The sequence below is a fragment of the Plecotus auritus genome (genome assembly GCF_963455305.1).
Source record: "Plecotus auritus genome assembly, chromosome: 9".
NCBI lineage: Eukaryota > Metazoa > Chordata > Mammalia > Chiroptera > Vespertilionidae > Plecotus > Plecotus auritus.
The window spans coordinates 43,824,115-43,850,117 of record NC_137783.1 but is presented as its reverse complement, the minus strand read 5'-3'; the positions used below and the strand labels follow the sequence as shown (position 1 = coordinate 43,850,117).

General features: G+C 50.2%; 1 protein-coding gene across 2 annotated transcripts in view; it reads right to left on the bottom strand.

Moving 5' to 3' along the window:
• The window catches only part of TSPAN15 (tetraspanin 15), a 49,661-nt gene that overhangs the window by 13,577 nt on the left and 10,081 nt on the right, over window positions 1–26,003 (bottom strand). For both annotated transcript variants that reach the window (XM_080687796.1, XM_080687797.1), the window contains exons 2-3: window positions 11,380–11,565; window positions 10,145–10,219 (exon numbers count right to left, since the gene is read on the bottom strand). In XM_080687796.1, coding sequence (XP_080543922.1) covers window positions 10,145–10,219; window positions 11,380–11,565 — 261 coding nt within the window. The remainder of the gene's footprint in view (window positions 1–10,144; window positions 10,220–11,379; window positions 11,566–26,003) is intronic.

The window sequence follows — 26,003 nt, the reverse complement described above, 5'->3', positions numbered from 1 at the left end:
CTCCTCTGGGTGATCCTGGGCCATGGTTAGAGTGTCTAAGAAACAGGACACCAGGGCGGAGCCAGTCTGCCAACCCTGGTAGGACAGGGAATGAGCTCATGGCATTGAGTGGCATTGCTGCAGGGGCCCTTGGCTGAGCTGAGGCACAAGGGGCAATGTCAGTGTCAGGGACATGTCTAAGGCTGCATGCATGAGGGTGTGTCAACAGGCTTCCTTCCACTCTCGAGGCACTTCAGACACAGCCTTGGCCCACCACGTCCTTCTGCACCCATCCCAGCCCACTGGCCACCTCCCAGGCCTCCACTGGGTCAACATGCTAGAGATGGAGGGGAGGAGGGCAGGAGGGCCGGGCTTGCCAGCAGAGGGGATGCCCAGAGGCCTGAAAGGGAAAGCTCTCCTCGCTCTTTGGTGAACAGCCCTGACCTCTCTGCCCAAACCATCTCAGTCTCTGAGCACCTTCCAAAGCTGCCGACCCCAAAAGAGGCCTGTGTGAGAATCCGGCTTTCCCTCTGGGGAACCGAGCGGGGCCTTGTGGGGAAGACAGGCCCCCCTGGAGGCCTCCAGACAGGGGCAGGAGAAGCAGATGGTCCCAGGCTCCGTGGGCGGCAGGTGCCCCAGTCCCCAGCAGGGGCCTCTCTGCATCATGCTGGCTTGCATGTGTGTGCACTGCCTTTGGCACTGTGTGTGTGAGCCTGTGTGTGTGTGTGTATGTCTGTGTCTGTGTGTCTGTGTCTGTATCTGTATCTGTATCTGTGTCTCTGAGTATGTACATGTGCGTGTGTGTGTCTGCATGTGCATGTGTATGTGTGTGTCTGTGTATATGTCTCTGTGTGCGTGTGTGTGTACAAGGAGATGAGTAGTAGGACATTCAGGTGGTCCCTATGCTGTGATGGGGTCGGGGGATGGGCAGGTGAGTTGCCCTGTTCATTATGACTGTAGAGAGCGCTGCTGTGTTCAGCTGTGTTCGGAGGGATTGGGGGTGCCACCCAGAGGATACACCTTGTGGAGCATGGCAGGGAAGAGACAATTCTGGCTCCTCTGCTGCTCCCAGAGGCAAACACACGCAGTGTCTCACACACACTCACACACACACACACACACACACACACACACACACACACACACACATGCTCTAAACCCGGTCACACCAGCAGGGGCAGCTCCAACAAGGACTAGAAAGCCACCTTTCACAAACAGCTGGCGTGGCCTCACGGCCACGTGGCCAGGCTAAATTAAGCAAACAGTAAGCAAACATCAAAGGGCACGGCACGCATGGCCCGTTGTGCAAGCCGCCGGATTCAAGCCGTCTAGTTCTTTCTTTTAAATCTCATCTTAAAGACATCCGAAGCCACCACATCACCCCTCTCAGCAGAGCCGCTTAGGGTGTTTTTAAATCAATGAGGAATTGGAAGGGGTGGGGGGCAGTGGCAGCAGCTCCCCCAGGCTGGGAGGATGGAGGAGCAGGGAGAGGAGGGAGGGAGGGAGGGGCTGGAGCCGCCCAGCAGGAAGGAGCAGCCCTGGTCTCCTGGCTTCCTGGAGGCTGCCCGGCTCCATATCAACTTCTAAAACTCAAGGCTGGGGAGGCCGGCTGCTGGCAGCCCCGTTGGAACCAATGCCAACCTGGCTCTCCGAACATGAAACCTGCACCTCACAGCACTGAGCCAGCCTCTCTGGGCTTCCCTCAGTCCCCTCGAAGGTGGGGACTCATCCTCTTGCCCCCAGACCCCAGGCTCTGCTCCAGCCCTGGGCTGGCCCAATCTGACAACTGAGGGCCAACGAGAACCCAAGAAGCAAGAGCGAAAGGAGAGGAGAGCTGCAAGGCGGTGGGATACCTGCCATCCCCACCCTCAGGCCTGGCCGAGGCCACGGGTTTAATCCCTGTGGCGGGGGAGGCTCTGCTGCCGTTTCCCAGGTATTTGGGGCTCCAGCTCTCACTCCCAAAGGGCTATCCACGGTGGGGTGCACCAGCAGTGGAGTCTGGCCAGATCAGTGCAGAACTTTCTCTTCTTTGCTCCGGGTAGAAGGATATACATGTTCAGGTGCTCAGCCAAGCAGGCCGTGGTGTGTGTGTGCGTGCATGTGTGCGTGCATGTGTGCGTGTGTGTGTGTGTGCGTGTGCATGTGTGGTGCCATCTCCTTTCTCCCTGCCCCTGACACCAAGGTCAGGCCCAGAGCTAGCTAGTGCCGGTGTCATGATAAAATAAACAGGCTGCAATGGGGGAAAAAAAAAAGGAGACATATGTACTACTATTTGTAATACTTCAAACAATTAAAAATAAATAAACAAATAAAAATTTTAAAAAAGAGAAAAAATAAAAATAAAAAAATAAAAGGCTGCATGCTGCCCACCATCCCCGGGCCTGGAGTTGGGTGTGACCACAACACCCTTTGATCAAGGCCCGGGTGGCAGAGGGAAGGAGGCCTGGGATGGGGACACAGACACAGCAGATAGAGCCCAGCACCCTCTGGGTGGCCCTGCTCAGCTCTGCCTGCCTGGGAACACACAGGTAGGGGTTGCCCTCCTCCCACATTCCTGACACCCTCAAGAGAGTCCCTGGAACAGGCTGGGGTGATGGTAGGTCAAGAGGGGTGAGACAGACAAGTCATGGAGGTCATTCAGGTTTCCTCCTCCTGGCTGGGGTCAAGATGCTGCCCGCCTGCTGCTACTGCCCAGGCCTCAGGGCCACCTGCTCTGTGCCCGGCTCCCCAATGCGGGGCCACCAGACTGTACGGGCAGAGGGGTCTCTTCCGTCTGACTGTCAGGAGGTGCCTGCCAGCAGAACCCTTGTCCAGGGCCAAGGGCTGGTCGAGAGTTTCTGCCTTGCTCCAGGGAGTCTGAATCTCTGCAGCCTGGCTGTGGCCACGATCTCTGCATCTTCCTGAGAACTGAATGTGAAGTCATTCGCTTGATGACTTGTCCTCCTTTGTCACCACAAGTGGATTCTTAGAGTTACAGGCGACCTGTGGGGGCTGGGCTTGTTACAGTGTGGCTCGGAGAAAGCTGTCTTCTCCTCTTGGTGAGGAGAAAATGGAATTGGGAACTCGCCTCCTCCCAGCAGCTGACCGTGATTGCTCCTCGCCTTTTTCTCCACTGTACACTGCCCCTTCCTGCACCATCAACAAGCCAGGCTGCTGCTTCCCTAGCCTCACCCTGGGCTCATCTCCTGTTTGATGACAGCACACTGCACTGGAGTTGGGAGGGACATTATTTTTCTTTATATGGTATTTTCCCCTAGATTATGACAAAGGAAAAAGAAACTCTGAAAGCTAGGAAAAAATATAAACAAGAAAATAAAAATCACCCTCGTCCCTACCCCTTAGAGGAAATATGAGTTTGTGTGTTCAGATTCTATTTCCTTCCAGAGTTTTCCAGGCCTATTTTTTTTTCATGTGGAAATCTTACTGCGCTTATAGTTTTGCATCTCATTTTTTAATTATTTTGAAATATGTAGTATAGGCAGAGGACAGCACAGTCCACCATGAACCTCAAACAACTGAGACCCCCAATGGTGAGGTTCCATCCTGGGCTACATGCCGAGACATCCTCTGGCAGGGCTCGCTGAGGGGACACCCCATCCAAGGGGAAGGCACACACTTCACCCCACGGTTCCCTCAGGTCTGGGGATAACTGGTAACACCCACCCCGGCCTCAGGCCCAAGCATCCCTAGCTGTGAGGGCTAAGTGGCCCCTGGAGGTTTCATCTGGGCTCGGCTCCCTCACTAGAAAGGAGTGGTGCCGGAGCCCTGTGACGGCAAGGCGCTGGAAAATGACAAATCGGACTGCCTTTGTGAAAGCACGCTGGAGACCAGACTGCTGCTCACTTAGGGGATTATTTATTAAAACCACTGATGCTGCTGACCGTGACCTGGACCTGGGCTGTGGCCAGCAAAGCACTAACCATCATCTCTGGAAAGCCGCAGGCCGGCTGGGAGCCCTGCTGGCTGCACAGAAAAGCATCGCATGGGCAAATGGAATAAACAACTCTCCCCTCAGCACTGCTGACAAAATAACCCACGCCCTGGCTCTGCCAGCTCAGAACAGACCGTCTGAAAAGTAGAAAAGGGGAAAAGGAGGAGCAGGTAGCAAGACCAGATTCGGAAACCAACCAATGAGGCAAATAAGAAATCAAAAGGGAAATTTTAAAAAAATCACAAGACAAATTAAAATAGAAACACAACATACCAACATTTAAGTAGTTCTAAGAGGGAAGTTTATAGTGATTCTTTCTACATTAAGGGGGGAAAGATCTCAAATAAACCATCTAACTTTATACCTCAAAGAACTAGGAAAACAAACTAAGCCTGGAGTTAGAATGAAGAAAATAACAAAGCTCACAGTGAAAACAAATGAAATAGAGACTAAAAAAGACAATTTAAAAAGATCAATAAAGCTAAGAGTTGGATTTTTGAAAAACATAAACAAAATTGACAAAGCTAGGCTATGAAAAAAAGAGAATATTTAAATAAATAAAATCAGAAATGAAAGAGATGTTACAAAAATAAAGAGGAACGGTTACAACTGATGTCACAGAAATACAAAAGATCATAAGAGATTGCTATAAACACTTATACACCAATAAACTAGATAACTTAGAAGAAATAGATAAATTCCTAGAAACATACAACCAACCAAGACTGAATCTTGAAGAAACAGGAAATCCGAACAGACCAATAATGAGTAAAGAACTTGAATCAGTAATCAAAAGTCTCCCAATAAAGAAAAGTCCAGCCAAAACCGGTTTGGCTCAGTGGATAGAGTGCCGGCCTGCGGACTGAAAGGTCCCAGGTTCGATTCCAGTCAAGGGCATGTAACTTGGTTGCGGGCACATCCCCAGTAGGAGGTGTGCAGGAGGCAGCTGATCGATGTTTCTCTCTCATCGATGTTTCTGACTATCTATCCCTCTTCCTTCCTCTCTGTAAAAAAATCAATAAAATATATTTAAAAAAAAAAGAAAAAAGAAAAGTCCAGGACAAGATGGCTTCACTGGTAAATTCTATCAAGTGTTTAAAGAAGAATTAATACCAATCCTTCTCAAATTATTCCCAAGTATTGAAGACAAGGGAACACTTCCAAACTCATTTATGAGGCCAGCATTGATTGCACTGACACCAAAGTCAACAAGGACACCACAAGAAAAAAAAGTACCAGCTAACATCCCTGGTGAACATAGTTATAAAACCATCAACACAATGTTAGCAAACCAAAATCAATAGAATTACAAAATCATGATCAAGTGGGATTTATCCCTGAGACGCAATGATGACTCAACATCTGCCAACCAATCAATGTGATGTACCACATTAACAGAATGAAAGATAAAAATCATATGATCATCTCAATAGATGCAGAAAAAGCATTTGACAAAATTCAATATCTTTGCTGATAAAAACTCTCAACAAATTAGGTATAGTAAGAATGTATCTCAGCATAATAAAGGCCACATGTGACAAGTCCACAGATAACATCATACTCAAAAGTGAAAACTAAAAACGTTTCCTCTAAGATCAGGAAGAGACACCACGCCCACTCTCACCCCTTCTATTTAACACTAGAGGCTTGGTGCACGAAATTTGTGCACGGGGGCGGGGGGTGTCCCCTCAGCCCAGCCTGCACCCTCTCCAATCTGGGACATCCCTCTCACAATCCAGGACTGCTGGCTCCCAACTGCTAGCCTGCTTGCCTTCCTGATTGCCCCTAACCGCTTCTGCCTGCCAGCCTGATCACCCCCTAACCACTCCCCTGCCAGCCTGATTGATGCCTAACTGCTCCCCTGCCAGCCTGTTTGCCCCTAACTGCCCTCCCCTGCAGGCCTGGTCACCCCTAACTGCCCTCCCCTGCAGGCCTGGTACCCCCCAACTGCTCTCCCCTGCAGGCCTGGGTCCCCCCCAACTGCCCTTCCCTGCAGACCCAGTCACCCCCAACTTCCCTCCTCTGCCGGCCGGGTCACCCCCAACTGCCCTCCCTTACAGGCCTGGTCCCTCCCAACTGCCCTCCCCTGCAGGCCTGGTCACCCCTAACTGCCCTCCCCTGCAGGCCTGGTACCCCCCAACTGCTCTCCCCTGCAGGCCTGGGTCCCCCCCAACTGCCCTTCCCTGCAGACCCAGTCACCCCCAACTTCCCTCCTCTGCCGGCCGGGTCACCCCCAACTGCCCTCCCTTGCAGGCCTGGTTCCTCCCAACTGCCCTCCCCTGCTAGCCATCTTGAGGTGGCCATCTTGTGTCCACATGGGGGCAGGATCTTTGACCACATGGGGGCAGCCATTTTGTGTGTTGGAGTGATGGTCAATCTGCATATTATTCTTTTATTAGATAGGATAGTACTGGAAGTCCTAGCCAAAGCAAGAAAATTAGGCAAGAAAGAGAAATAAAAGGCATCCAAAATAGAGAAAAAGAAGTAAAATTGTCTGTTTGCAGATGACATGATGTTATATACAGAAAATCCTCGAGACTCCAGAAAAAAAACACAAAACTGCGAACTGATAAACAAATTTAGTAAAGTTGCAGGATACAAAAAACAACATACAAAAATCAGTTGCATTTCTACACACTAACAAAGGGCTATCCAAAAAAAAACAGAAATTAAGAAAACAATAACATTTAACAATACCATAAAAAAAATAAAATACTTAGGGATGAATTTAAACAAGAATGTGAAAGACTTGTACGCTGAAAACTATAAAACATTGGAAGAAATTGAAGACAGCACAAATAATTGGAAAGATATCCCTTGTTCATGGATCAAAAGAAATAACATTGTTAAAATGTCCATACTACCCAGAGCAATCTACAGGTTCAGTGAAATCCCTATAAAATCTCAATGGCATTTTCCACAGAAATAGAAAAAAAAAATCCTAAAATTTGTATAGAACCACAACAGACCCCAAATAGCTACAGTAATGTTGAGCAAGAAAAGTGAAGCTAACAACATCACACTTCCTGATTTCAAACTATATTACAAAGCTATAGTTACCAAAACAGTATGGTATTGTCATAAAAACAGACACATAGATCAATGGAACAGAATGGAGAGCCTAGAAATAAATCCACACATATATAGTCAACTAATTTTCAACAAAGGTGCCAAGAATACACAATGGGGAAAAGATAGTCTCTTCAGTAAATGGGATTGAAAAAACTGTGTATCCACATGCAAAAAAAAAAAAAAAAATGAAACTGGACCCTTATCTTACACCATACACAAAAATCAACTCAAAATGGATAAAAGACTTAAAAGTAAGACCTAAAATCATAAAACTTGTACAAGAAAACACAGAGAGTAAGTTCCTTGACATTGGTTTTGGTAATAATTTTTTTTATCTGACACAGGCAACAAAAACAAAAATAAACAAGTGGGACTACATCAAACTAAAAGGTTCAAGCACAGCAAAGGAAATGATCAGGAAAAATGAAAAAAACAACCTTCAGAATGGGAGAAAATATTTGCAAATAATATATCTGATAAGGGGTTAATATCTAAAATATATAAGGAGCCCTCTCAACCCCATAGCAAATAATAATAATAATAATAACAATAATCTGATTAATGATGGGCAGAAGATTTAATAGATGTTTTTCTAAAGAAGACAGACAAATGGCCAACAGGTCAATGAAAAGATGCTCAACATCACTAATCATCAGGGAAATGCAAAGTAAAACTACAATGAGCTATCATCTCACATGAATGTCTATTAAGAAAAAGACAAGACTCAACAAATGTTGCTGAGGAGAAAAGGGAACCTTTATACACTGATAGTGGGAATGTCAATTGGGGCAAGCATTATGAAAAACAGTATGAAGTTTCCTCACAAAATTAAAACCAGAACTACCATATGATCCTACAATCCCACTTCTGGATATACATCCGAAGGAAATAAAATCACTATCTAAAGGAGCTGCCTGCCATGAAGAGAACTCCCATGTTCACTGCAGCATTATTCACAATAACCAAGATATGAAAAAAACCTACACGTCTGTCAACAGGTGAATGTGGTAAAGAAAAATACAGCATTTCTATTGTATTGTGCATAGACAGCACACACACATATACAATGGAATATTATTCAGCCATGAAAAAGAAGGCAATCCTGCCATACGTTTCAACATGGATGAACCTGGAGGACATTATGCTAAGTGAAATAAGCCAGACAGAGAAAGACAAATACTGTATGGACTGTTTGGTATCACTTATTTGTGGAATCTAAAAGACGAAGAAGAAGAAAGTTGAATCCATAGAACCAGAGAGTAGAAAAGCTGTTGCCAGGGACTGGGAGTGGGTGTAAATGGGGAGGTGTTGGTCAAAGGGTATAAACTTTCAGTGTTAAGATGAGTAAGTTCTGAGGATCTACTAGTAATTTACATCATGGTCACTACTGCTAATAATACTGTCTTAAATACTTAAAGTTTGCTAAGAGAATAGATCTTAAACATTCTCACACACACCAAAAGTTAACTATGTGAGGTGATGGATGAGTTATTTAACTTGATTGTGGTGATCATTTCACAATGTTTATGCATAGCAAATCATCACATTGTAGAGTTTAAACATATTACTATTTTATTTGTCAATTATACCTCAATAAAGCTGGGGGGTAGGGAGAATAGAAAAAATAGAATTGAAAAAAGGACTGAGCTGCCTCTGTCTTGCTGTGTGCTCTTGGGAGGGCTTCCTAACCTCTCTGTGCCTCACTGACTTCATCAATATGATGGGAATCTCCCCTCCCCTCTCCTGGGGCTCATAAAACACGGAGACCCCTGGATTCCAGGGGTGTAGACAGGCCTGTGGTTAGGGTCCATCCATAGGAGGCCCAGGCCGAACAGGTTGCCTCGTGCTCCCACCTGAGCCAGTGAAGACTTTGGCAGGAGTCAGACACTGGGTCATTTGAGGGATCTGGGCAACGTGGTGTCTGGGAACTTTGTGTCTGGGACAGTGACTGCTGCCTTGGGCTCAACTTCTGACAAGATGGACAGTGTGGCTACATCCCTGATGCACCCGCCCAACAGTGATGCCCAGGAGTGCCAGGAACAAGACAGTCTGGGTGGTGAGGGTGGGGGCAGGGGAGTGGACAGAGAAAACTGAGTTTCCGAAAACAGGCCCTACTCCTCAAGCCCTGCCTCCAACGCCAAGCCCGGAGGAAGACAAAGGAACCAGATTATAGGAGAAATGACAGATCTCCGGATCTCCGAGCTGGCAGTCAGCCCCGCTCAGCCACTGGCTTCCTGTGGGACCTTGGGCAAGTCCCTTCTCTTCTTCAGGCTTCAGGGCAAAGGAGCGCATATGTAATGAGGGTGCACTAGGGGCCAAGTTCTTCACACGCATTCTCTCATCAAATCCTTAGCCCAAACTCCATGAGCTAGGAACCATGATCCCCTAAGGAGCCCAGGGGCTTCCGAGAGGTGACGTACTTGCCCAAGGTCACACAGCTCGTATGAGGCTACATGGCATTTGTGATGGAAAGAGTGGGAGACTAGGAGTCCTGAGAACCTTTCCAGCTCAAAGGGCTCCTGATTCTGCAAAGCATTCCAGCAGGTTTGATGCCACATGGTCCTTTCAGCCTTCCTCACCCTCACTCTTATATCCCAGCACAACAAAGTCCTATAGACAGCTCCTCCAAAACGTACTCCAGACCCCTGGTCTCCCCGCAGTGAGTGACATGTAAGCCAGATCACATCACTTCCCCCATACAACTCTGCAAAGGCTTCCTACTGCCTTTGGAGAGAATTCCCACCTCCTAAACCTTGGCCCCTGAGAACCCACGTGACCTGCACTGGCCAGCACTGCAGCTCCGCCTTCCATCCCTCCCCATCTCTCACGCCCTTCAGCCAAGTGCATCCACACGGGTCCACACACTGGACAAGCTCCATTCTGCCTCAGGGGCTCCCTCGGCCTGGGTATCTGCTCGCCCTGAGCCTCACCTGGGAGGCTCCCTTTCATTATTTCATCATTGTCCTCCCACTCTGCACCCCAGGCCCTCTCCCATCACCCTGTGTTGATTTCTTGCTCTCTGGTTTCCCTTTTCCGTGCCCGTCTCCCCAGCAAAATAAACGAGGAATTGTATGCCCTGCTCTCTTCTCTGCGCACGCCCAGTTTTACAGCCCAGGGCACACGCAGTAGGGCTCGGCATGCATGTGGCTGATAAATGCCCACCTGGTTCCGGAAGATCAAGGCCACCACACCACCAATGAGCTCGATTATGAGGCAGATCCCAAGGATGTACATAAACTGAAAAACAAAATTCAGAGATTCACCTACAGGGCCAGAGGAAGCGCTGTCAATCAGAAGTCATCTCCATCGGATGACAGAGCCTCCCGGGCCTCTCGCCCTTCCTCCTGTGAGGACACAGGATGTGGGTGTTCTGAGGGAAAGCCCGTCTTTGGAGCCCATGGTCAGGAAAAGTGACTCAGCTGTCCAAGCCAGACTGCTACCGAGGTTTGTCCCAGGTTTCCTCAGTGGGACCAAGGCGGAAAAACATCTCCCTCCCCCACACCAACCCCCTCCCTCAACCCCACAAGGAGAGCTGGTCCTCGCTCAGGCTGCTCCAGAGGGAACAGGCCTGGCTTAACGGGCAGGGCAGCATTTCCAGCTGTGCGGGCAGAGCCCCTCACAAGTGGCTTCCCAGACTCCCAGAGTGGTGAGGGGATGCCTGAGACAGAGAACATGCACCCCTCCCCTGTGCTTCATCACAGTACCAGCATTGTCCAAACTGAGGCCAGCAGATCCCAGCCTCAGGCAGCACCGAGGCCCTGCTTATAGGGCTTTCAGGGGTTTCCCATGTGAGGAAGACAGTGTGGGTGCAGAGCAAATGCATCTGCCTATCTGGTACCCCCAGCTCTGAAAACCCATCCTTCACCCCACAGTAACGGGGGCAGGAGGGCTGACCCCACCCCCTGTCCCCAGGGCAGGCCCTTCTGAGTCCTGGGATTGGAGCCAGAGTTACCAAGAAAGATTCCCTGGGACAAGAGCCACCAGGACTCTGTTGGCCTGGGGCTGCTGGCGACCACCGCAAGGGAAAAGAAGGCAGTGCCAGGTGTCCAGCTGGGAGGTGGCAGGGGAGAGCCCCGGGCGCAGCCTGCATCCCTGGACCCAGGGCGGGTTTGCTGGTTATGTGCGCTAAGAACTCACTACCAACTGGTTTTTGTTTTACTTGCTCTCATTTGAGTGTGGTTTCTGCCCCTTCCAACTGGAGTCTGGACCCACAGAGGGTTTAAGTGAGACGGCTAGTATTCAAATGCAGAAGTGGAGGTGGCCACCGTGGGCAGAGAGGCTGGTCCGGGAAACCCTCCAGGAGAGCTGCCTGAAGGCCTGGGACAGTCTCCCTGCCTCTCCCGGGGACTCCAAGGGCCTGCCACCCACCAGCCGAGGGGGGCGCGGGGCCAACTCACGGCTTGAAGAAGGCACAGGTTGTCTCGAAGGGAGGCCAGCACGCCGAGGAAGGAGACGATGAACATGATGACTCCCAGGAGGATGAGGATAATGGCCGGGGCCAGAAAGGCACTTTCGAGGGTTTTGTATTTCTGCCGCTCGACCTCTGCATAGATCCCCACTGACAGAACCAGGGTCCCGATCAGCTGCAGCGAGGAAGCCGGGAGGGAGAGATGAGAAGGACTGGAAGGCACTTGATTTTCCTCCGAAGAGCTTATGGCTGTGGTACCTGCCATTGGGGGGCTCACCCCAGATGACTGTCCAGGGAGGGAACCTGTTAGAGGCTGAATTGCATTCCCCTAAAATTCCTATGCTGAAGTCCTAGCCCCCAGGACCTCAGTGTGACTGTATTAGGAGACAGAGCCTGTAAAGAGGTAATTTGATTAAAATAAGGTCAGGTGGGTGGGCCTTAATCCAATATGACTGTTGTCCTTATAAGAAGAGGGATTAGGGCGCAGACATACACAAAGGGAAGACCAATGGGAGACACAGGGAGAAGACAGCCACCTACAAACCCGAGACAGAGGCCACAGAAAAATGGACTCTGCCAACACCTTAATCTTAGACTTCCAGCCTCCAGAACTGTGACAATACATTTCTGTTGTTTAAGCCCCCTAGTCTGTCGTACTTTGTTATAGCCCTAGCAAATTAATACAGACCCTATTTGGAAATCTAGGGAAAAGTCTTGGTGAGTCAGCGGGAATGCCCGGGAGAGGGTCAGCAAACTTGGGCCTTGCACAGGCTGTTCTATTGTCTGGACCGTGCTTCCTCCTGAAATCCACATGGCTCACTCCCTCACCTCCTTCCTGCCCTTGCTCAATTGTCACCTGTGCATGGTGAGGCCTTTCGGGGGGCCATCTTATTTAAAAAAGAATCCTGCCTCCTGAAACTCCTGATCCCATTTCCCTGTTTCATTTTTCTCCTTTGCACTTGCCAGCATATGACTTTTTTCCTTTGATTTTGTAATTGTTTGTCTTCCCCACAAGAATATAAGCTCCGTGCCGGGAGGGGTTTTTCCGACTATTTCAGGCATCGCCAACAGCCAGTACAGCCCTGACATTTAGGAAGTGCAATCAGCGTTTACAACCAATGTCTGCTGAATGGATGCCAGCTGGGCTTCCCAACAGATCCCCTCGGGTTTGAGGTCAATGCTTTCTACCAAGTCTCTCACCTATCCACGGATTCTGACTTTCCAGGCCACACACTCCCGAGAGCAGGGGCAAATCATTAGAGACCCTGGACTCCTCCACTGAGCAGGAGGCAATGTGGGACCATAACCAAAAGACATGGTGCCGTCGGCTAAGGCCCAAGTAAAGGAAGTAAGGGCTAATTCAGATGTTGGCAAGATGGACCATGAGCACAGATAAGCCAACGTCCGGAACACTGAGGAGGCTGTCCCTGCAGTTACTGGTCTACCCAGCCTTCAATTGGCTACAGCGTGCCCTCCAAATAGATCCCTTTGACTTCTTTCTAAAGACTGTCCTGGGTACGGGCAAGGATGCCAAATGTCACACAGACAAACCTTACTTAGAAACACCAGATAACAGGATGACCAGGGAGCCATGATCCTCACCCGCAGTCTGCTGTATTTCACAGCTAAGTGCCATTCCTTTGGTTTGAAAAGATAATTGGGTTACAGAGATCCACTCTCCCCAAGTCTAGCAGGAATGTCTTTCCAATACACATGGGCCAGGAGGTGCTGAAGGCATTGACAAACTCAGCAGTAAGCCAGTTATTAACACATGGCCAGAGCAGGAAAACTGTAAAATGATGTCATCAAATTCACCCACTTGGGTAAATGTTAAGATTTATAAGGCAGGACACAAACGCACACACAGCCCTGCCCAGGAAAATGGTGATCCCAGGAAATGAAACCTACCTTTGAAAGAGAAAGGTTAAACTAAGACTATCTGGTTACTTCATGCTCCAAAACGCAGAACACGGTGAAATCGTTGTTCAAGATCAGCCCCCCTGTGGGGCCTTTGAGAACAAGGGCAGGCAGCTTTAACAAGCCAGGTCCCCGCTTCCGATCACTGCACTTGCAAAGAATCACTCACTCAGCCCTGACCCTGAGCCAGACCCAGAGGCAGCCACCCCTCCACCCCAAGGCTGAGGCTATGGTTAAGGAAGAACCCCACAGGGAAGCAAGTCCTCAGAGCCCAGGCAGAGAGTGACTGTGAGGACGAGGTGAACTTGAGGGCTACAGAGTGGGGGCTCATTTTCCATCTTTTGTGTAATTGATTTCAGAGAGGAAGGGAGAGGGCAGGAGAGAGAGAGAGAGAGAGAGAGAGAGAGAGAGAGAGAGAGAGAGAGAGAGAGAGAGAGAGAAGTCAATGATGAGAGAGGATCATTGATTGGCTGCCTCTTGCACCTCCCTACTGGGGATCAAGCCCACAACTCCAGGCATGTGCCCTTGACCGGAATCAAACCCGGGACCCTCAGTCCACAGGCCAACACTCTATCCACTGAGCCACACCAGCTAGGGCTCATTTTCCATCTTGATGCAAAGTATAATCCTCATGCTGTCACTGAACCATCAGGAGAACATCTTAATATTTTCACAGTTGATCCATATACTTTGGAGAGTCCTACGTTTCCTGTTGTAAACAAAGAAAACAGTTCTTCTCGGGCAGGATGGCCATGGCCTAGCCGGCCCCCCTCCCGCACTCCCCCTGAGGCTGTGCTTCTGAGGTAAGGTGTCCTGCTTTGGAAACCATCTCCACAACACCAGAGCTGTCGCTGCCCCAGTTCTGAGCAGCACTGACCCCAGCCCTCTCCATAGAGGCAGTCCTCGGCTTCTGTTTTGACGAGCTCCCCCGAGTCCCAGGGCCCACTCTAGAACAGCATGCCGGCAGGAAACAAAACTTCCTCCCACCTCCCTCCTGTTGCAAAGCATCGCATTTTCCTTACCAGTCAGCCTTGCAACATTTCCAGACCACTAAAACCATAGGAAAAGCTATCATGGCAAATGCCAACCCAAGCCTCCGGACTCCCCCACCGCTGGGTACCCACGGCCCGTTCCTCCTGGTCCACCCTGAGGTGCTGCCACCCCAGCTCTCCCAGAGGCCTGGCAGGCAACCCCAAGGCGGCTCCCCTCACAGCACAGGCTGATCTGGGCTCCTCAGTTCCCAGAAACTTCAAGATTTCCAAATGATATTTACATCTCCGATGACATCAGTTTATGTTTCCATTTGACTATAAAATTAACTGTCAATGCCAGTGTGCGATCACATCCACTATTCTCTGCTAATTATAGCCCTTCCCCAGGCGGCCAGCCACTCCAGCTCCAGCGCAGGAAGCAAATGGCCTATTTGTCAAGCAGGACAGCTTCAGCTAAACAGGCTGGGGCAGGGGGCACACAGCCACGCCCAGGTGGGGCCAAAGAAGGAAAGAACATGCTGCCGGCAGCCTACAGGCCAGGCCCAAAGCCACAGGCTGCACAGGAGCGGGGTGCCCAGTGTGAAAGGGGCTGAAACTCCCCTCTGAGCCCCGCAGCCTGGGACCCACCTTCCTCTCTGCAGGGAGAGGCCCAGCTCCATGCAGCTGTGGGAAGCAGGAGCCCCCGTAAGGCACTCCAGCACCTGTATTTCCTCCTCCAGGAAGCATCTGGTCACTGTCCCCTCCACAGACTGCCTGCCCCCCGCCCCCCCCCCCCGCCCCCAGCTGGGGCAAGTCTGCACTTGGAGGGGACATGAAAGGCCCATTTTCACTCCAAAAGGCACAAACCAGGCACCTATTGCATTCCAGGCCCTGAGGTTCCAGGGGCCACAAGACTAGATATGGGTAAGACTGGAGGAGGGAGACTAAGAGATGCTAGAAATGACCTCTGTGGGCCTATGGATGGGATCCAGGAGGTCTTTCAATTGGGGTTGGAGAAAAAGGTCACACTTTTACTTCTGTTAACCTCTAAGGCAGTGGTTCTCAACCTTTCTAAAGCCGCAACCCTTTAATACAGTTCCTCATGTTGTGGTGACCCCAACCATAAAATTATTTTCGTTACTACTTCATAACTGTAATTTTGCTACTGTTAATGAATCGTAATGTAAATATCTGTATTTTCCGATGGTCTTAGGCTCTACAGCAGCGGTTCTCAACCTGTGGGTCGTGACCTTCACACTCCCGCACATCCTAGAAATGATGAATCTCATTTTATAGACCAGGCTCTGTGGATCATAGGAGCAGTAGAGTCATCAGGATTCATGACAAAAACCAGTCTGTCTGTCCTGCCACTAGCACTTCCAGACCAGCCTTTTGCAAAGATCTGGGAGAGAAGTGATCTGAAATGTCTTTGCAAAATATAAAGGTGCCAACAGAATGTTCTATGTTGGTAACGTTCAATACGGTAGCCACTAGCCACATGTGACGAACAAGCTCTTGAAATGTGGCTTGTGTATCTAAGGAACTAAATTTTTTAATTCTGTTTTATTTTCATTTGACCAGATGCAGCTAATGGCCATCATATTGGACAGCACAGATCTAAAGTGTTTCTCATTACACTTTGTCTCTTACACTTCGCTTTCTGAAAGTAGAGAGACCACGCTTAATAAAAAATCATGTGTCCTAATCACCCTGCCACTAGCTAGAGAAGGTTCAATGAGTATTCACTGACTTCATTCAGGAGAAAACCATCTCTTTTCCCACTTTCCCCAGGAAGGTGCAGTTCCTGTTGTCCCACCCTTCCGTCCCCTAAGGAAAGCAGGACAGACCAGATCCAGAGGCCCTGGCAGTGTCCCCAACCCAAACTGATACAGGGGCCAGACCCACCTCCAGGACTGCAGGGCAGTATTCTAAGCTGTGGGGGCCCTGAGCCCGGGTGCCACTGACCCGGCCCCGTCCTAACTCCAGGCAGCCTGTGCTTGAGGAACAGGGCTTCTTTCAGCCCCAAATAAAGCCAGGCCTTGAGAAAGCAACAGAAGCTGCCAACAAAGAAGCCGGTCCCTGGTCTTCCTCACTGGGCTTTGCTGTCAGCTCTGCCTCGACCCTGGACTTCTTTTTAAAAACTGGAGATCAAGTGCAGAGAACTCGGTTCATTGCAATCCTTGATCCACGGCGTTCTCTCACACAGCCTGCTCTGGTTTGTTATGTAACGAGTGCCATGTATTAACAGGTCCTCCAGCCTCCACAGACCTGCCATGACCCACTGTCATACACTAGGGTTCCCCATATGCCTAGGTCAGCTTCTAGCTCCCTACCTCTTCCATCAGTCAATCTACCCCTAAACAAACCTCCCCATTGTAGTGACTATAGCTTTAGAACACATCTTAGCTTAGCACCTAGTAGGTCAAGTCCCTCCTTCCTGTCTTCTTCAGAAGTGACCGGATATTCGTGGACCTTGACTCTTCCTTATACATTTTAGAATCATCTTGTCAATTTCCATGGAAAAAAAAAACCACACAAACCTGCTGAGGTGTGACGAGAGCTGTCCGGAATCCGCAGATCCCTTTGGGTAGAACTGAATCAGGGCTTCCTACCCATGAGCAGAGTGTATCCCTTCTTTACTTATGTCTTCTCTGTTATGCTTTCTCTAATGAAAGTGCTCTCTCCACTTGCCCAAGCTTCCGCAGGCTGACAGGCAGCGCTGGGGAGAGACTGAGACTTCAGGTAGTATTTCCCAGGCCTGCCTGAGCAGGCCCTCCAGCGAGGTCCAGGGTGGAAAACACAGCCTCTGGAAAACAAATCTCTCTCAGAAGCAGACGGGCACACCAGTCTGTTTGGCTACCCTCCTGTCACCAACGGTGACAGAAATTTGGTTTAAAAGACTCCCACGTGTTGTCTGTTCTCTATATTGTGAAGTTTCTTAGAGGCCTGTCTTGTCACTTTCTCACCCTGGATGATGTTCCACATTCCCATGGCAAAATAAAAACTAAAAAGACTCCCACACACACAGCACATTCCAGGCTGAGAAAGACCTACCGTAAGCTGGAGCTTTGCAAGGTCAGCTAACCACCCGGGCCAGGACCAAGCGGGCTCTCACTGAGAACCACCACAAACATGGGAGCCAAGGGGAAGAGCTGTCCACGCCCAGACACTCCTTGGGGAGTTTGGGGCAGGCAGACGGGAGGTAGTGTAACAAATACCGCATAAGGACACTGAGACAGAGCAGCCCCTTTCTCCTGGGAAATCAGGGAGGCCCATTGGAGCTGGGCCTTGAAGGGTGCCCGGAGTCAGACTTGATACACTGGACCCTCCCTCAGCGTAGGGACCGGTCTGGTATCTGTTGGAGAAATGAATCTGAGAACGTATTTGCTCCACACGCCTATGAGCCCAAAGAAGAAACTCTGGTGACCCCATTCCACAGTAGAGCCTTCCAAGGTTTAAGGATAAGAGTGACTCGTGGTTACTCTAAAAACCACGGAAGCAGTCATGGGGACAGGGGAGTCAAGAGCAAATCACCTCGACCCAACACACTCCTCTCTCTGGTTTCCTTTCCTCTCCCTTTCTGGATCCTTCTCTCTCTCCCCACCTTCCATGTGTCTGAACCAAGAGTCAGACCTGCCTCCCAGGGCTGTGCTCTCCTGGCACCAGGGTGATTATCTTCCCAGATCTCAGCCCCAGGCCAGGCTGACTCATTAGCCAGAGGCCATTCAGAACTGAAGCCAGTGCTCCCCGGAATGCAGCCAGGACCCAGGCTCTGGGAGTGGGGACTTCCTGCTCAGGCCACTGAGAGCAGCACCTAGGCCTAGGGTTGGAGCTGAGAGGCTAGGAATGATGAATGCAGACTGGGGTTCTGGGACATGGGCAGGAGACTAGAGATGAAGAGCTATGCGGAGTTGGGGTGGAACTGCTTCCTGCTGGGATTCACTCAGGGGTATACCCTGTGCCAAACCACTGCTGGTCACCCCTCTTTCAGACCCTTTAAAGAGACACAGGCTCACAGAGGTGACAAAGAGCTTTGTCCTAGACCAGTGGTTGGCAAACTGTGGCTTGCGAGCCACATGCGGCTCTTTGGCCCCTTGAGTGTGGCTCTTCCACAAAATACCACGGCCTGGGCAAGTCTATTTTGAAGAAGTGGCGTTAGAAGAAGTTTAAGTTTAAAAAATTTGGCTCTCAAAAGAAATTTCAATCGTTGTGCTGTTGATATTTGGCTCTGTTGACTAATGAGTTTGCCAACCACTGGCTAGACCAGGGGTGGGCAAACTTTTTGACTCGAGGGCCACAATGGGTTCTTAAACTGGACCGGAGGGCCGGAACAAAAGCATGGATGGAGTGTTTGTGTGAACTAATATAAATTCAAAGTAAAGGAGCGGAGGGGAGAGCAAGAGAACCCTCCGCTCTTTTGGCTCCGCGGGCCGGATAGAACAGCCGAACGGGCCGGATCCGGCCCGCGGGCCATAGTTTGCCCACGGCTGGGCTAGACAATGGCTTTCCGTTCAGGTCCCAGCAGCCTTTTAGTACCCACACCTGTCCACCAGGAAGTGGGCCAGGCACATCTCCAGTCTTTCCCTGGCCTGGGGTCTTTCCCAGAGATAGCATAGGAGTTGCCCAATGAGACCCCAGTGAGGACAAGAGTAATTTCAGGGAAGGGGGATGTAGGGGGGATCCCCCCTGATCTCACTTCTCCCTCACCATCTGGGCTGCTGAGAGGAGAAGCCACCACAAAGGAGGGAGCCACCAAAAGGGAGCAGGCGGTGGAGGACCAGGCATGGGGGGAGGGAAGGAAGAGATAGGGAAATTCCAGCCATGAGTGCAGAGGCAGTGAGGCCTCACGGTCAGCTATAGGGATCTCTCTTCACTCCTGATCACCTATGAAATCAACAATGGGAAGCCCTCACTTGGACTGATATTTATAGTATTAACTATGCCCACTGAACAGGTAATTCCAGGTATGTGTTACCTACTGCATGCAGGGCATGGTGGCAGAACCCAGCAACACACATACCATCTTTGACCTGCAGGACTTCACATTATGCAAATGCACTAGTCCCAGAAGTTCATAGGAATTGTGATGGCTCCGCTCCCAGACCACACTCTCCTGACAAAGCCAGATGGGAAGTGGTTAGGGCTAGGCCAGTTCACAGTGGCCTGATGAACCACAATGCCCCTGAAGCAAGATGCCACACAGAAGTTCCTGGCACCAAGCAGGTGCTCAGTAAATGTGACTTCCCCTTCCCCAGGGAAGATGTAGCACTGATGTAACACCAACATTTCAAGACTCGAATCAGACACCACAATCCATTTCCCCTTTAGAGGCACTTTGGTCCAAGGATAATTCAGGGGAGGGGGTGTCCCTATTCTGAATTCCAAGGCAGCACTCACTGGTCCAACATACATTTATTAAATGCCTGTCATGTACCAGACAGTCACTGGGAGTAAAAAGATACCGAGTTCCTGCCCTCAAGGAGCTCATTCTACTAAGAACACCTTCTCACCAACAATTGCAGCAGAAATGGGGAAACACTGGGGTAGAGGGGAGTGAATGTGTAGAGAGGAGGAAATGCTAAATCATGGGTAAGACCAATGAGATCACGGAGGCTTCCTGGAGGAGGTAGTGTTTGAACTGAGTCCATGTAATGCATGCATTTGACAAACAAGAATTTCTGAAGTGGGCAAGAGTTTCAGGTGCCCAGGAAGGTGCTTCAGAGATAGCAGCTCAGCATCGCGGGAGCCAAGGGCAGGTAGGTAGGTGGAAGCCAGGGAAGCTCACAGAAGGCAGACCACCAAGGCCTGGTCTCTCAGGCTAAAACAAACAGTTTGTACAGCAAGTGACAGGGGGGAAACATATTATTATTATGAATATAGTTTTATTTATTGGAGTGATCATGTATTAATTTATGTAATGTCTGGTCGCTGGGGTGTACACCTGAAACGAATATAATGCTATATGTCGACTGTAACTGAAAATGAATAATGATGAAAAAGTAAGTGGTTTGGCCTTCCCGGATCACCCACCCACCCACCCAAGGACCCCGGAGCACCCTTTGAGAGCCGCTGCTTTAGGAAGGGGGAGCGGAGCACAGGCGGAGCAGCAAACCAAACACAGAGCACCAGCTTTGGTGGAACTCACATTCCGGTGGGAGAGACAAACGAGAAAAACACTTAGTATGTCCTGGTTACACGAGCTCTAAAGAAAAACAAAACAGGAAAGGAAGCCAGGGAGGCTCGGGGAGGGGGCTGCCATTTTAAATCGCAGACTTGAAGTAGGGGAGGGTTCTCTGTCATCTACATGGACATGTGGACAAATGTCCCAGCAACTACCAAGACTTTGGAACATGTCTGTGAGTTCAAGGAATAGCTGCTGCAGCATGACAGCGGGTGAGTGCAGATACGGTGAGAGGGCAGGGGCAGGGCACGCCAGGTCAGGTGGCGCCCTTTCAGCCACTGTGAGGACTCTGACTTTTGCTCTGAGTGGGTGGGAGGCACTGCAATTGCAGAGCGTTGATCTGGTCTGACTTTGACTTTTAAAAGAGTTGCTCTGGCTGCTGTGCTGCCAACAGACTGCGGGGTGAAGGCCAGCGGGAGAGCAATCAGGAATCTACTGCAGTAACCAGATCCCAGGTGACATGAGCCTGGACGAGGGCCGGAGCATGGAGGTGGTGAGAATCGGGCAAACTCAATATATTTTGAACTTGAAACAGGGAAATCACTGAAATAATGTAAGCAGGGAAGTCACATGCTCGATTGGCTTTCAAACGTTCTTTCACCCAACTGAGTAGTCACACAGCCCCAATGTCACCCCACGGCCTACTCTATTATCTTGGGGAAATGCACATTTACAATGCAGAGGGCTGGCGGTCAAGCTTGGCATGGCCAGCAGCGGGGTGGCCAGACATCACGTGTCTCCTAAGGTGGCATTCTGCACCTCCTGCCGCGTCCCAGGTGCTGTGCTCCTGCAGGACATATGTGGCCTGAACCCAAGCAAAGGAAACGGGGAAGCAAATCCACAATGCTAATGTTCTGCAGATCAACAGGCCTGGAGGCTGCAAGGGAATCAAACACCAAAGATCATCTGCACTGGGGGAGGTTAAGGAGACTGGCACAGCCACAGCAATGTGTGAACCTTGAGTGCACCCTGATTGGGTAACGTAGCCCACAAAGGACATTTGGAAAACAGCTGAGGAACTTTGGCTATGATCTGCATAGATGATGCTTTATTTCATGATGATTATTTTTCAGGACAAGGTGGCATGTGGGAGAAGGCCCTTTTTGCAAAGCTGAATGCTGGGGCATCTGAGGGTGAGATCGCAATGGCTGCAGCTTTCTTTCAGCTGGTGGGCAAAAAAAGAAGTATATTTATAGAAAGATTAAGACAAGATGTTAACAGTTGGTAAGTCAAGGGCACACAGGTGTTCTTTGAACTCTTCTTTCAACTTCTCTGTGGGTTTAAAAATTTTTTTAAAAGAAGTTTCATTTCCACTATCCCAGCTTGTGGAGGAACCACTGACTTCGTGCTCTCCATCTTGCAAAAGAGAAGAGGCCTCTTCAGGCCCCATCCCAACTATATCCCAAGCATGGGAACCAAGAGGCTCCACCCCACACATTTCTGGGCACACTGACTTCCCCGAAGCCTCCTACACACTGGTTGTTTGCAAACACAGCGGCTATGATTGGGCAACACCAGAGCCTGGTGGGTCTCCCAGCACCTGGCACAGGGCCCCGTGTGCTGCTGATGATTAAGGGTGGACACTCAGGGAGTCCCGGGCCTGGCCACCAAGCAGCTTTCCTTCCAACTTGAGGAGGGCTCTTGCAGGGGGCCCCACTGCTCCACACTGCCTTCCAGGCCCAGCAAGCCTTTCCCTACTCACTTTCTGAATTTCCCTAAGTCAGGAGAGAGCAAGGCCCCCGTAAGTCTTGGTGGATCAGGCAAATGCAGACAAGTAACACATCATCTTCCCCAGGATTCCAGAATCACTTCTCCCGTTTTTTGTTACAATGAGATCCAATGCAATACATGAATCGTGGTCCTGGATCCTGATTTTTTCAATGCATTATGGGAAACATTGTAGGGAACAATTGAAGACGTTTTAATGTGGTCTTGGTACTTTCTTAGGCATGATAATGGTGCTGTGGCTATATCGAAGCACTTTTTTGGAGGTGCATTCTGGGATACTTGAGTGAACTGTCACAATGTCTGCAGCTTCCTCTGACATGGCCAAATGTCAAAATTACCGGTTCATATGGGTGTTCACTGTGTCATTCTGTCACCTTTTCTGTTTTAAATTTTTTTCACAGTAGAAACATTGAGAGAACAAGCAAGATCCAGGTCCCATCCCTTCCACAAGGAGGTCGGTTTACAGGTCTGCGTCTCCCTTTGGCCAGGGAAGTCCCAGTGGCCACAGCAGGGGCAGGCTCAGCCAGTGGCCCAGGACAGGAAGCCTCCTCGGGCCTGAAATTAATGCCCAAACCAGATGTTTCACTGCTAACTGGGGCTAAATAGAGCCCCGAGGCAGGATCTACCTATTACACATGCAGCTGAGCCTACAGAACAGGGGAGGCCTGGAGGAAGGAGAGAGAGAGTGCTTGTCATCTTCAATCCCCTCCTCCCCTTCAAGACAATTAGGACCAGAGAGGACAAACACCACAAATCAGCATCACGAAGAAGCCCTGGTGCTGAACGTGAGAGGTGAGGCTGCGATCACCTCTCCCTGAGGCTGGGCTGGTGAGGCACTCCCTCCCTGAGGAGCTGTGACCTCAGAGGGACAGACCACTCCCTCCTGAGTGTCGGTGCCTCTGCTATTGAGCAGGAATGACAGCTCCTGCCCAGGGGTCAATCAGGGACCCCAAAAGATGGGCAAACTTTTGAAAGGTGCTATAACACATGAGAATCCCCATTCTTTCTTTAAAATCAGCAAATACAAAGTACCTACATCTGACCAAGAGGTGCCACTATTTTTCTTTAAATCAGCCAACTTTTTTTTTTTTTTTTTTTACCAAAATAAATATGGTCCTGACCTAATCTAATCAACACAAGTGGAAGGTACCATCAGGCTACAGAGGGCAGCAAGGGGCAGGGGGTGGGAGGAGGGTTGTTTTCTAACTGCAAAGGGGAAACTTTAATTCTAAGGGAGGCCACACCAGAGACCGCAATGGAGAAGGAAGACAGAAACCAACAGGCCCCTCTCCCGTCTCAGGGACTGTGGCTCCTGAACAACTCCCATACCCATGTCATTTCTGCTCAGATCATGAACACCACGCCTGAGGATGGGAGCCCAGAGCCCAACTGTCCAGTGCTGACTAAGTCCCCGCCAGAGCCTCCTGGGAGCTGCGGGCTGGCCCCACCCCGATCACAGGACGTCTGCATGCTGCTAGGACTCAGGGTGCCAGCTTCCCAAAGGACAGCGACCGGGCTGGCTCATCTGTCCCCTTGGCTCACAGGGCCAGGAAAACAGATGCCCCGGATCAGAGGCTGAGCAGAACCAAACCAGGGCCATGAACCAGGTTCCCGCTGCCTGGGTTCTTTCTGGCCCTGCAGAGAAGGCCGGTCTGTGATAAACCACATGCCAGGCCCTTGTCCCCAGGCCCAGCAGCAGGCCTGTTAGAATGGGGACACCTGCCTCCAGCTGGAGAAAATGATACTGAGTGCAATCACTGAACACTGCCCACTCTCCCCTCTGAGCGATGGAGGCTGTCCTACTGGCCAAAGGCACTTGCTGGGTGGTCTGGTCTCAGCTTCCCCCCCTCGGAAAGGAAGGGGCTGCACCAGATGGCCTCCAAGGCCCTTGGAAGTTCTACCCAACTGGAATTCCAAGCCACATGCTAACCGCCCGAGTGATGGGTGACACTCCAGTTCTGAAAGGCTGCAAGGGAACCCCGGGTGTTTTACAGCCCACTGGGCAAGCAGTTTTGATTTAACTACTTTCAGACCAGGAAGTCCTTCCTGAGAGCTAACTTGCATCCCCTTCCCCAGTTTTAGCCTCTTCCTATTGAACTTTCCTTTTGGAGGGGGAGCCCATAAGAAACAGGTTGTAGAGCACAGCCTTTGACCTGCAAGGGCCAGAGCTAGGAGGGGGCGGGGCCTCTGGTGGGGCAGGGCTGTAAGTCTCCCCTTCCTGCCAACCTTGCTCCTCGCCCACCCTCCCACCTCTCACCCCCCCACACACACTCCCACCACAACCAGATCTCCACCTGAGTCTTCAGCACAGCCCACAGAAGAGGAAGGGATTTTCAGGGCCCTGAATTGGGCTCCTTCCAAGTGAGGCAAAAAGGGCTTGCATTCGTTTCCTGGGACTGTCGTAACCAATGACCACAAACTGGGTGCCTTAAGACAACAGAAAGGTATTCTCCCACAGTTCTGGAAGCCCAGGTGTCATCACAGAGCCACTCTTCCTCCGGAGGCTCTAGGCCAGTGGTTGGCAAACCCATTAGTCAACAGAGCCAAATATCAACAGTGCAATGATTGAAATTTCTTTTGAGAGCCAAATTTTTTAAACTTAAACTTCTTCTAATGCCACTTCTTCAAAATAGACTCGCCCAGGCCATGGTATTTTGTGGAAGAGCCACACTCAAGGGGCCAAAGAACCGCATGTGGCTCACAAGCCGCAGTTTGCTGACCACGGCTCTGGGGGGAGAGCCGTGCCTCTCCCAGCTGCTGGTGGCTCTAAGGTGGTCCGTTACCTGCCTCCACGCTCACATAGCCGTCCCCTGTGTCTTTATCTTCCTACCTGTCTCAAAGCTCCCCCTGCCTTTCTCTTATAAGGACACTTGTCATTGGATTTAAGGCACAGTCAGGCGATCCAGGATGGTTTCAGCTCAGGATTCTGAACCTAATTATATCTGCAAAGACCCTTGTTCCAAATAAGGTCACATTCAGATTCAGGGACATAAACATGTCTGGGGTTTTGTGTGTTTTTTTGTGGGGGGGAGAGAGGCTACTCAACCCACTGCAGAGCTCACTGGTCAGAGTCAGAAGCCCCCATTCTTCCACTAACTCAGTGGTTCTCAACCTTTCTAATGCCGCGACCCTTTAATACAGTTCCTCATGTTGTGGTGACCCCCAACCATAAAATTATTTTCATTGCTACTTCATAATTGTAAATTTGCTATGTTAATGAATTGGAAAACACAGATATTTACATTACGATTCATTAACAGTAGCAAAATTACAGTTATGAAGTAGCAACGAAAATAATTTTATGGTTGGGGGTCACCACAACATAAGGAACTGTATTAAAGGATCGCGGCATTAGAAAGGTTGAAAACCACTGCACTAACTGGTCACCAGCTCACCACATGACCCCAAGCAAGCTCAGGCCACCTACCTGGAACTGCTTCCCACCACCTGCACTCCTCTCCCAGGGGGGCCAGAACTGCGAGCCCCTGATCCTCAGATCACACCCACTTCCCACCGGGGAGCCTGCGCCTCAGCAGTCTTCCAACTGGAGACACAGTCAAAGAGAGGAAACTCATCTCAGCTCAGCTCCCCGGGTGTGACTCCCTGGCTCAAGGAACTCAAACCTGCTTCCATAGAGACTTCTCCAAGTTTCAAAGCTAACCTCAGACCAGGTGAAAGGATGTTGTAAACATAACCAAAGGAAAACACAATTCTAGAACCACGGACCCCCCGAAATACATCCTGGTCCCCTGAAGGAGTCCAGCCTCCCACATCCCCAGGCTGGTGGTCTCCACATACCTCCACCAGCCCTTCTTC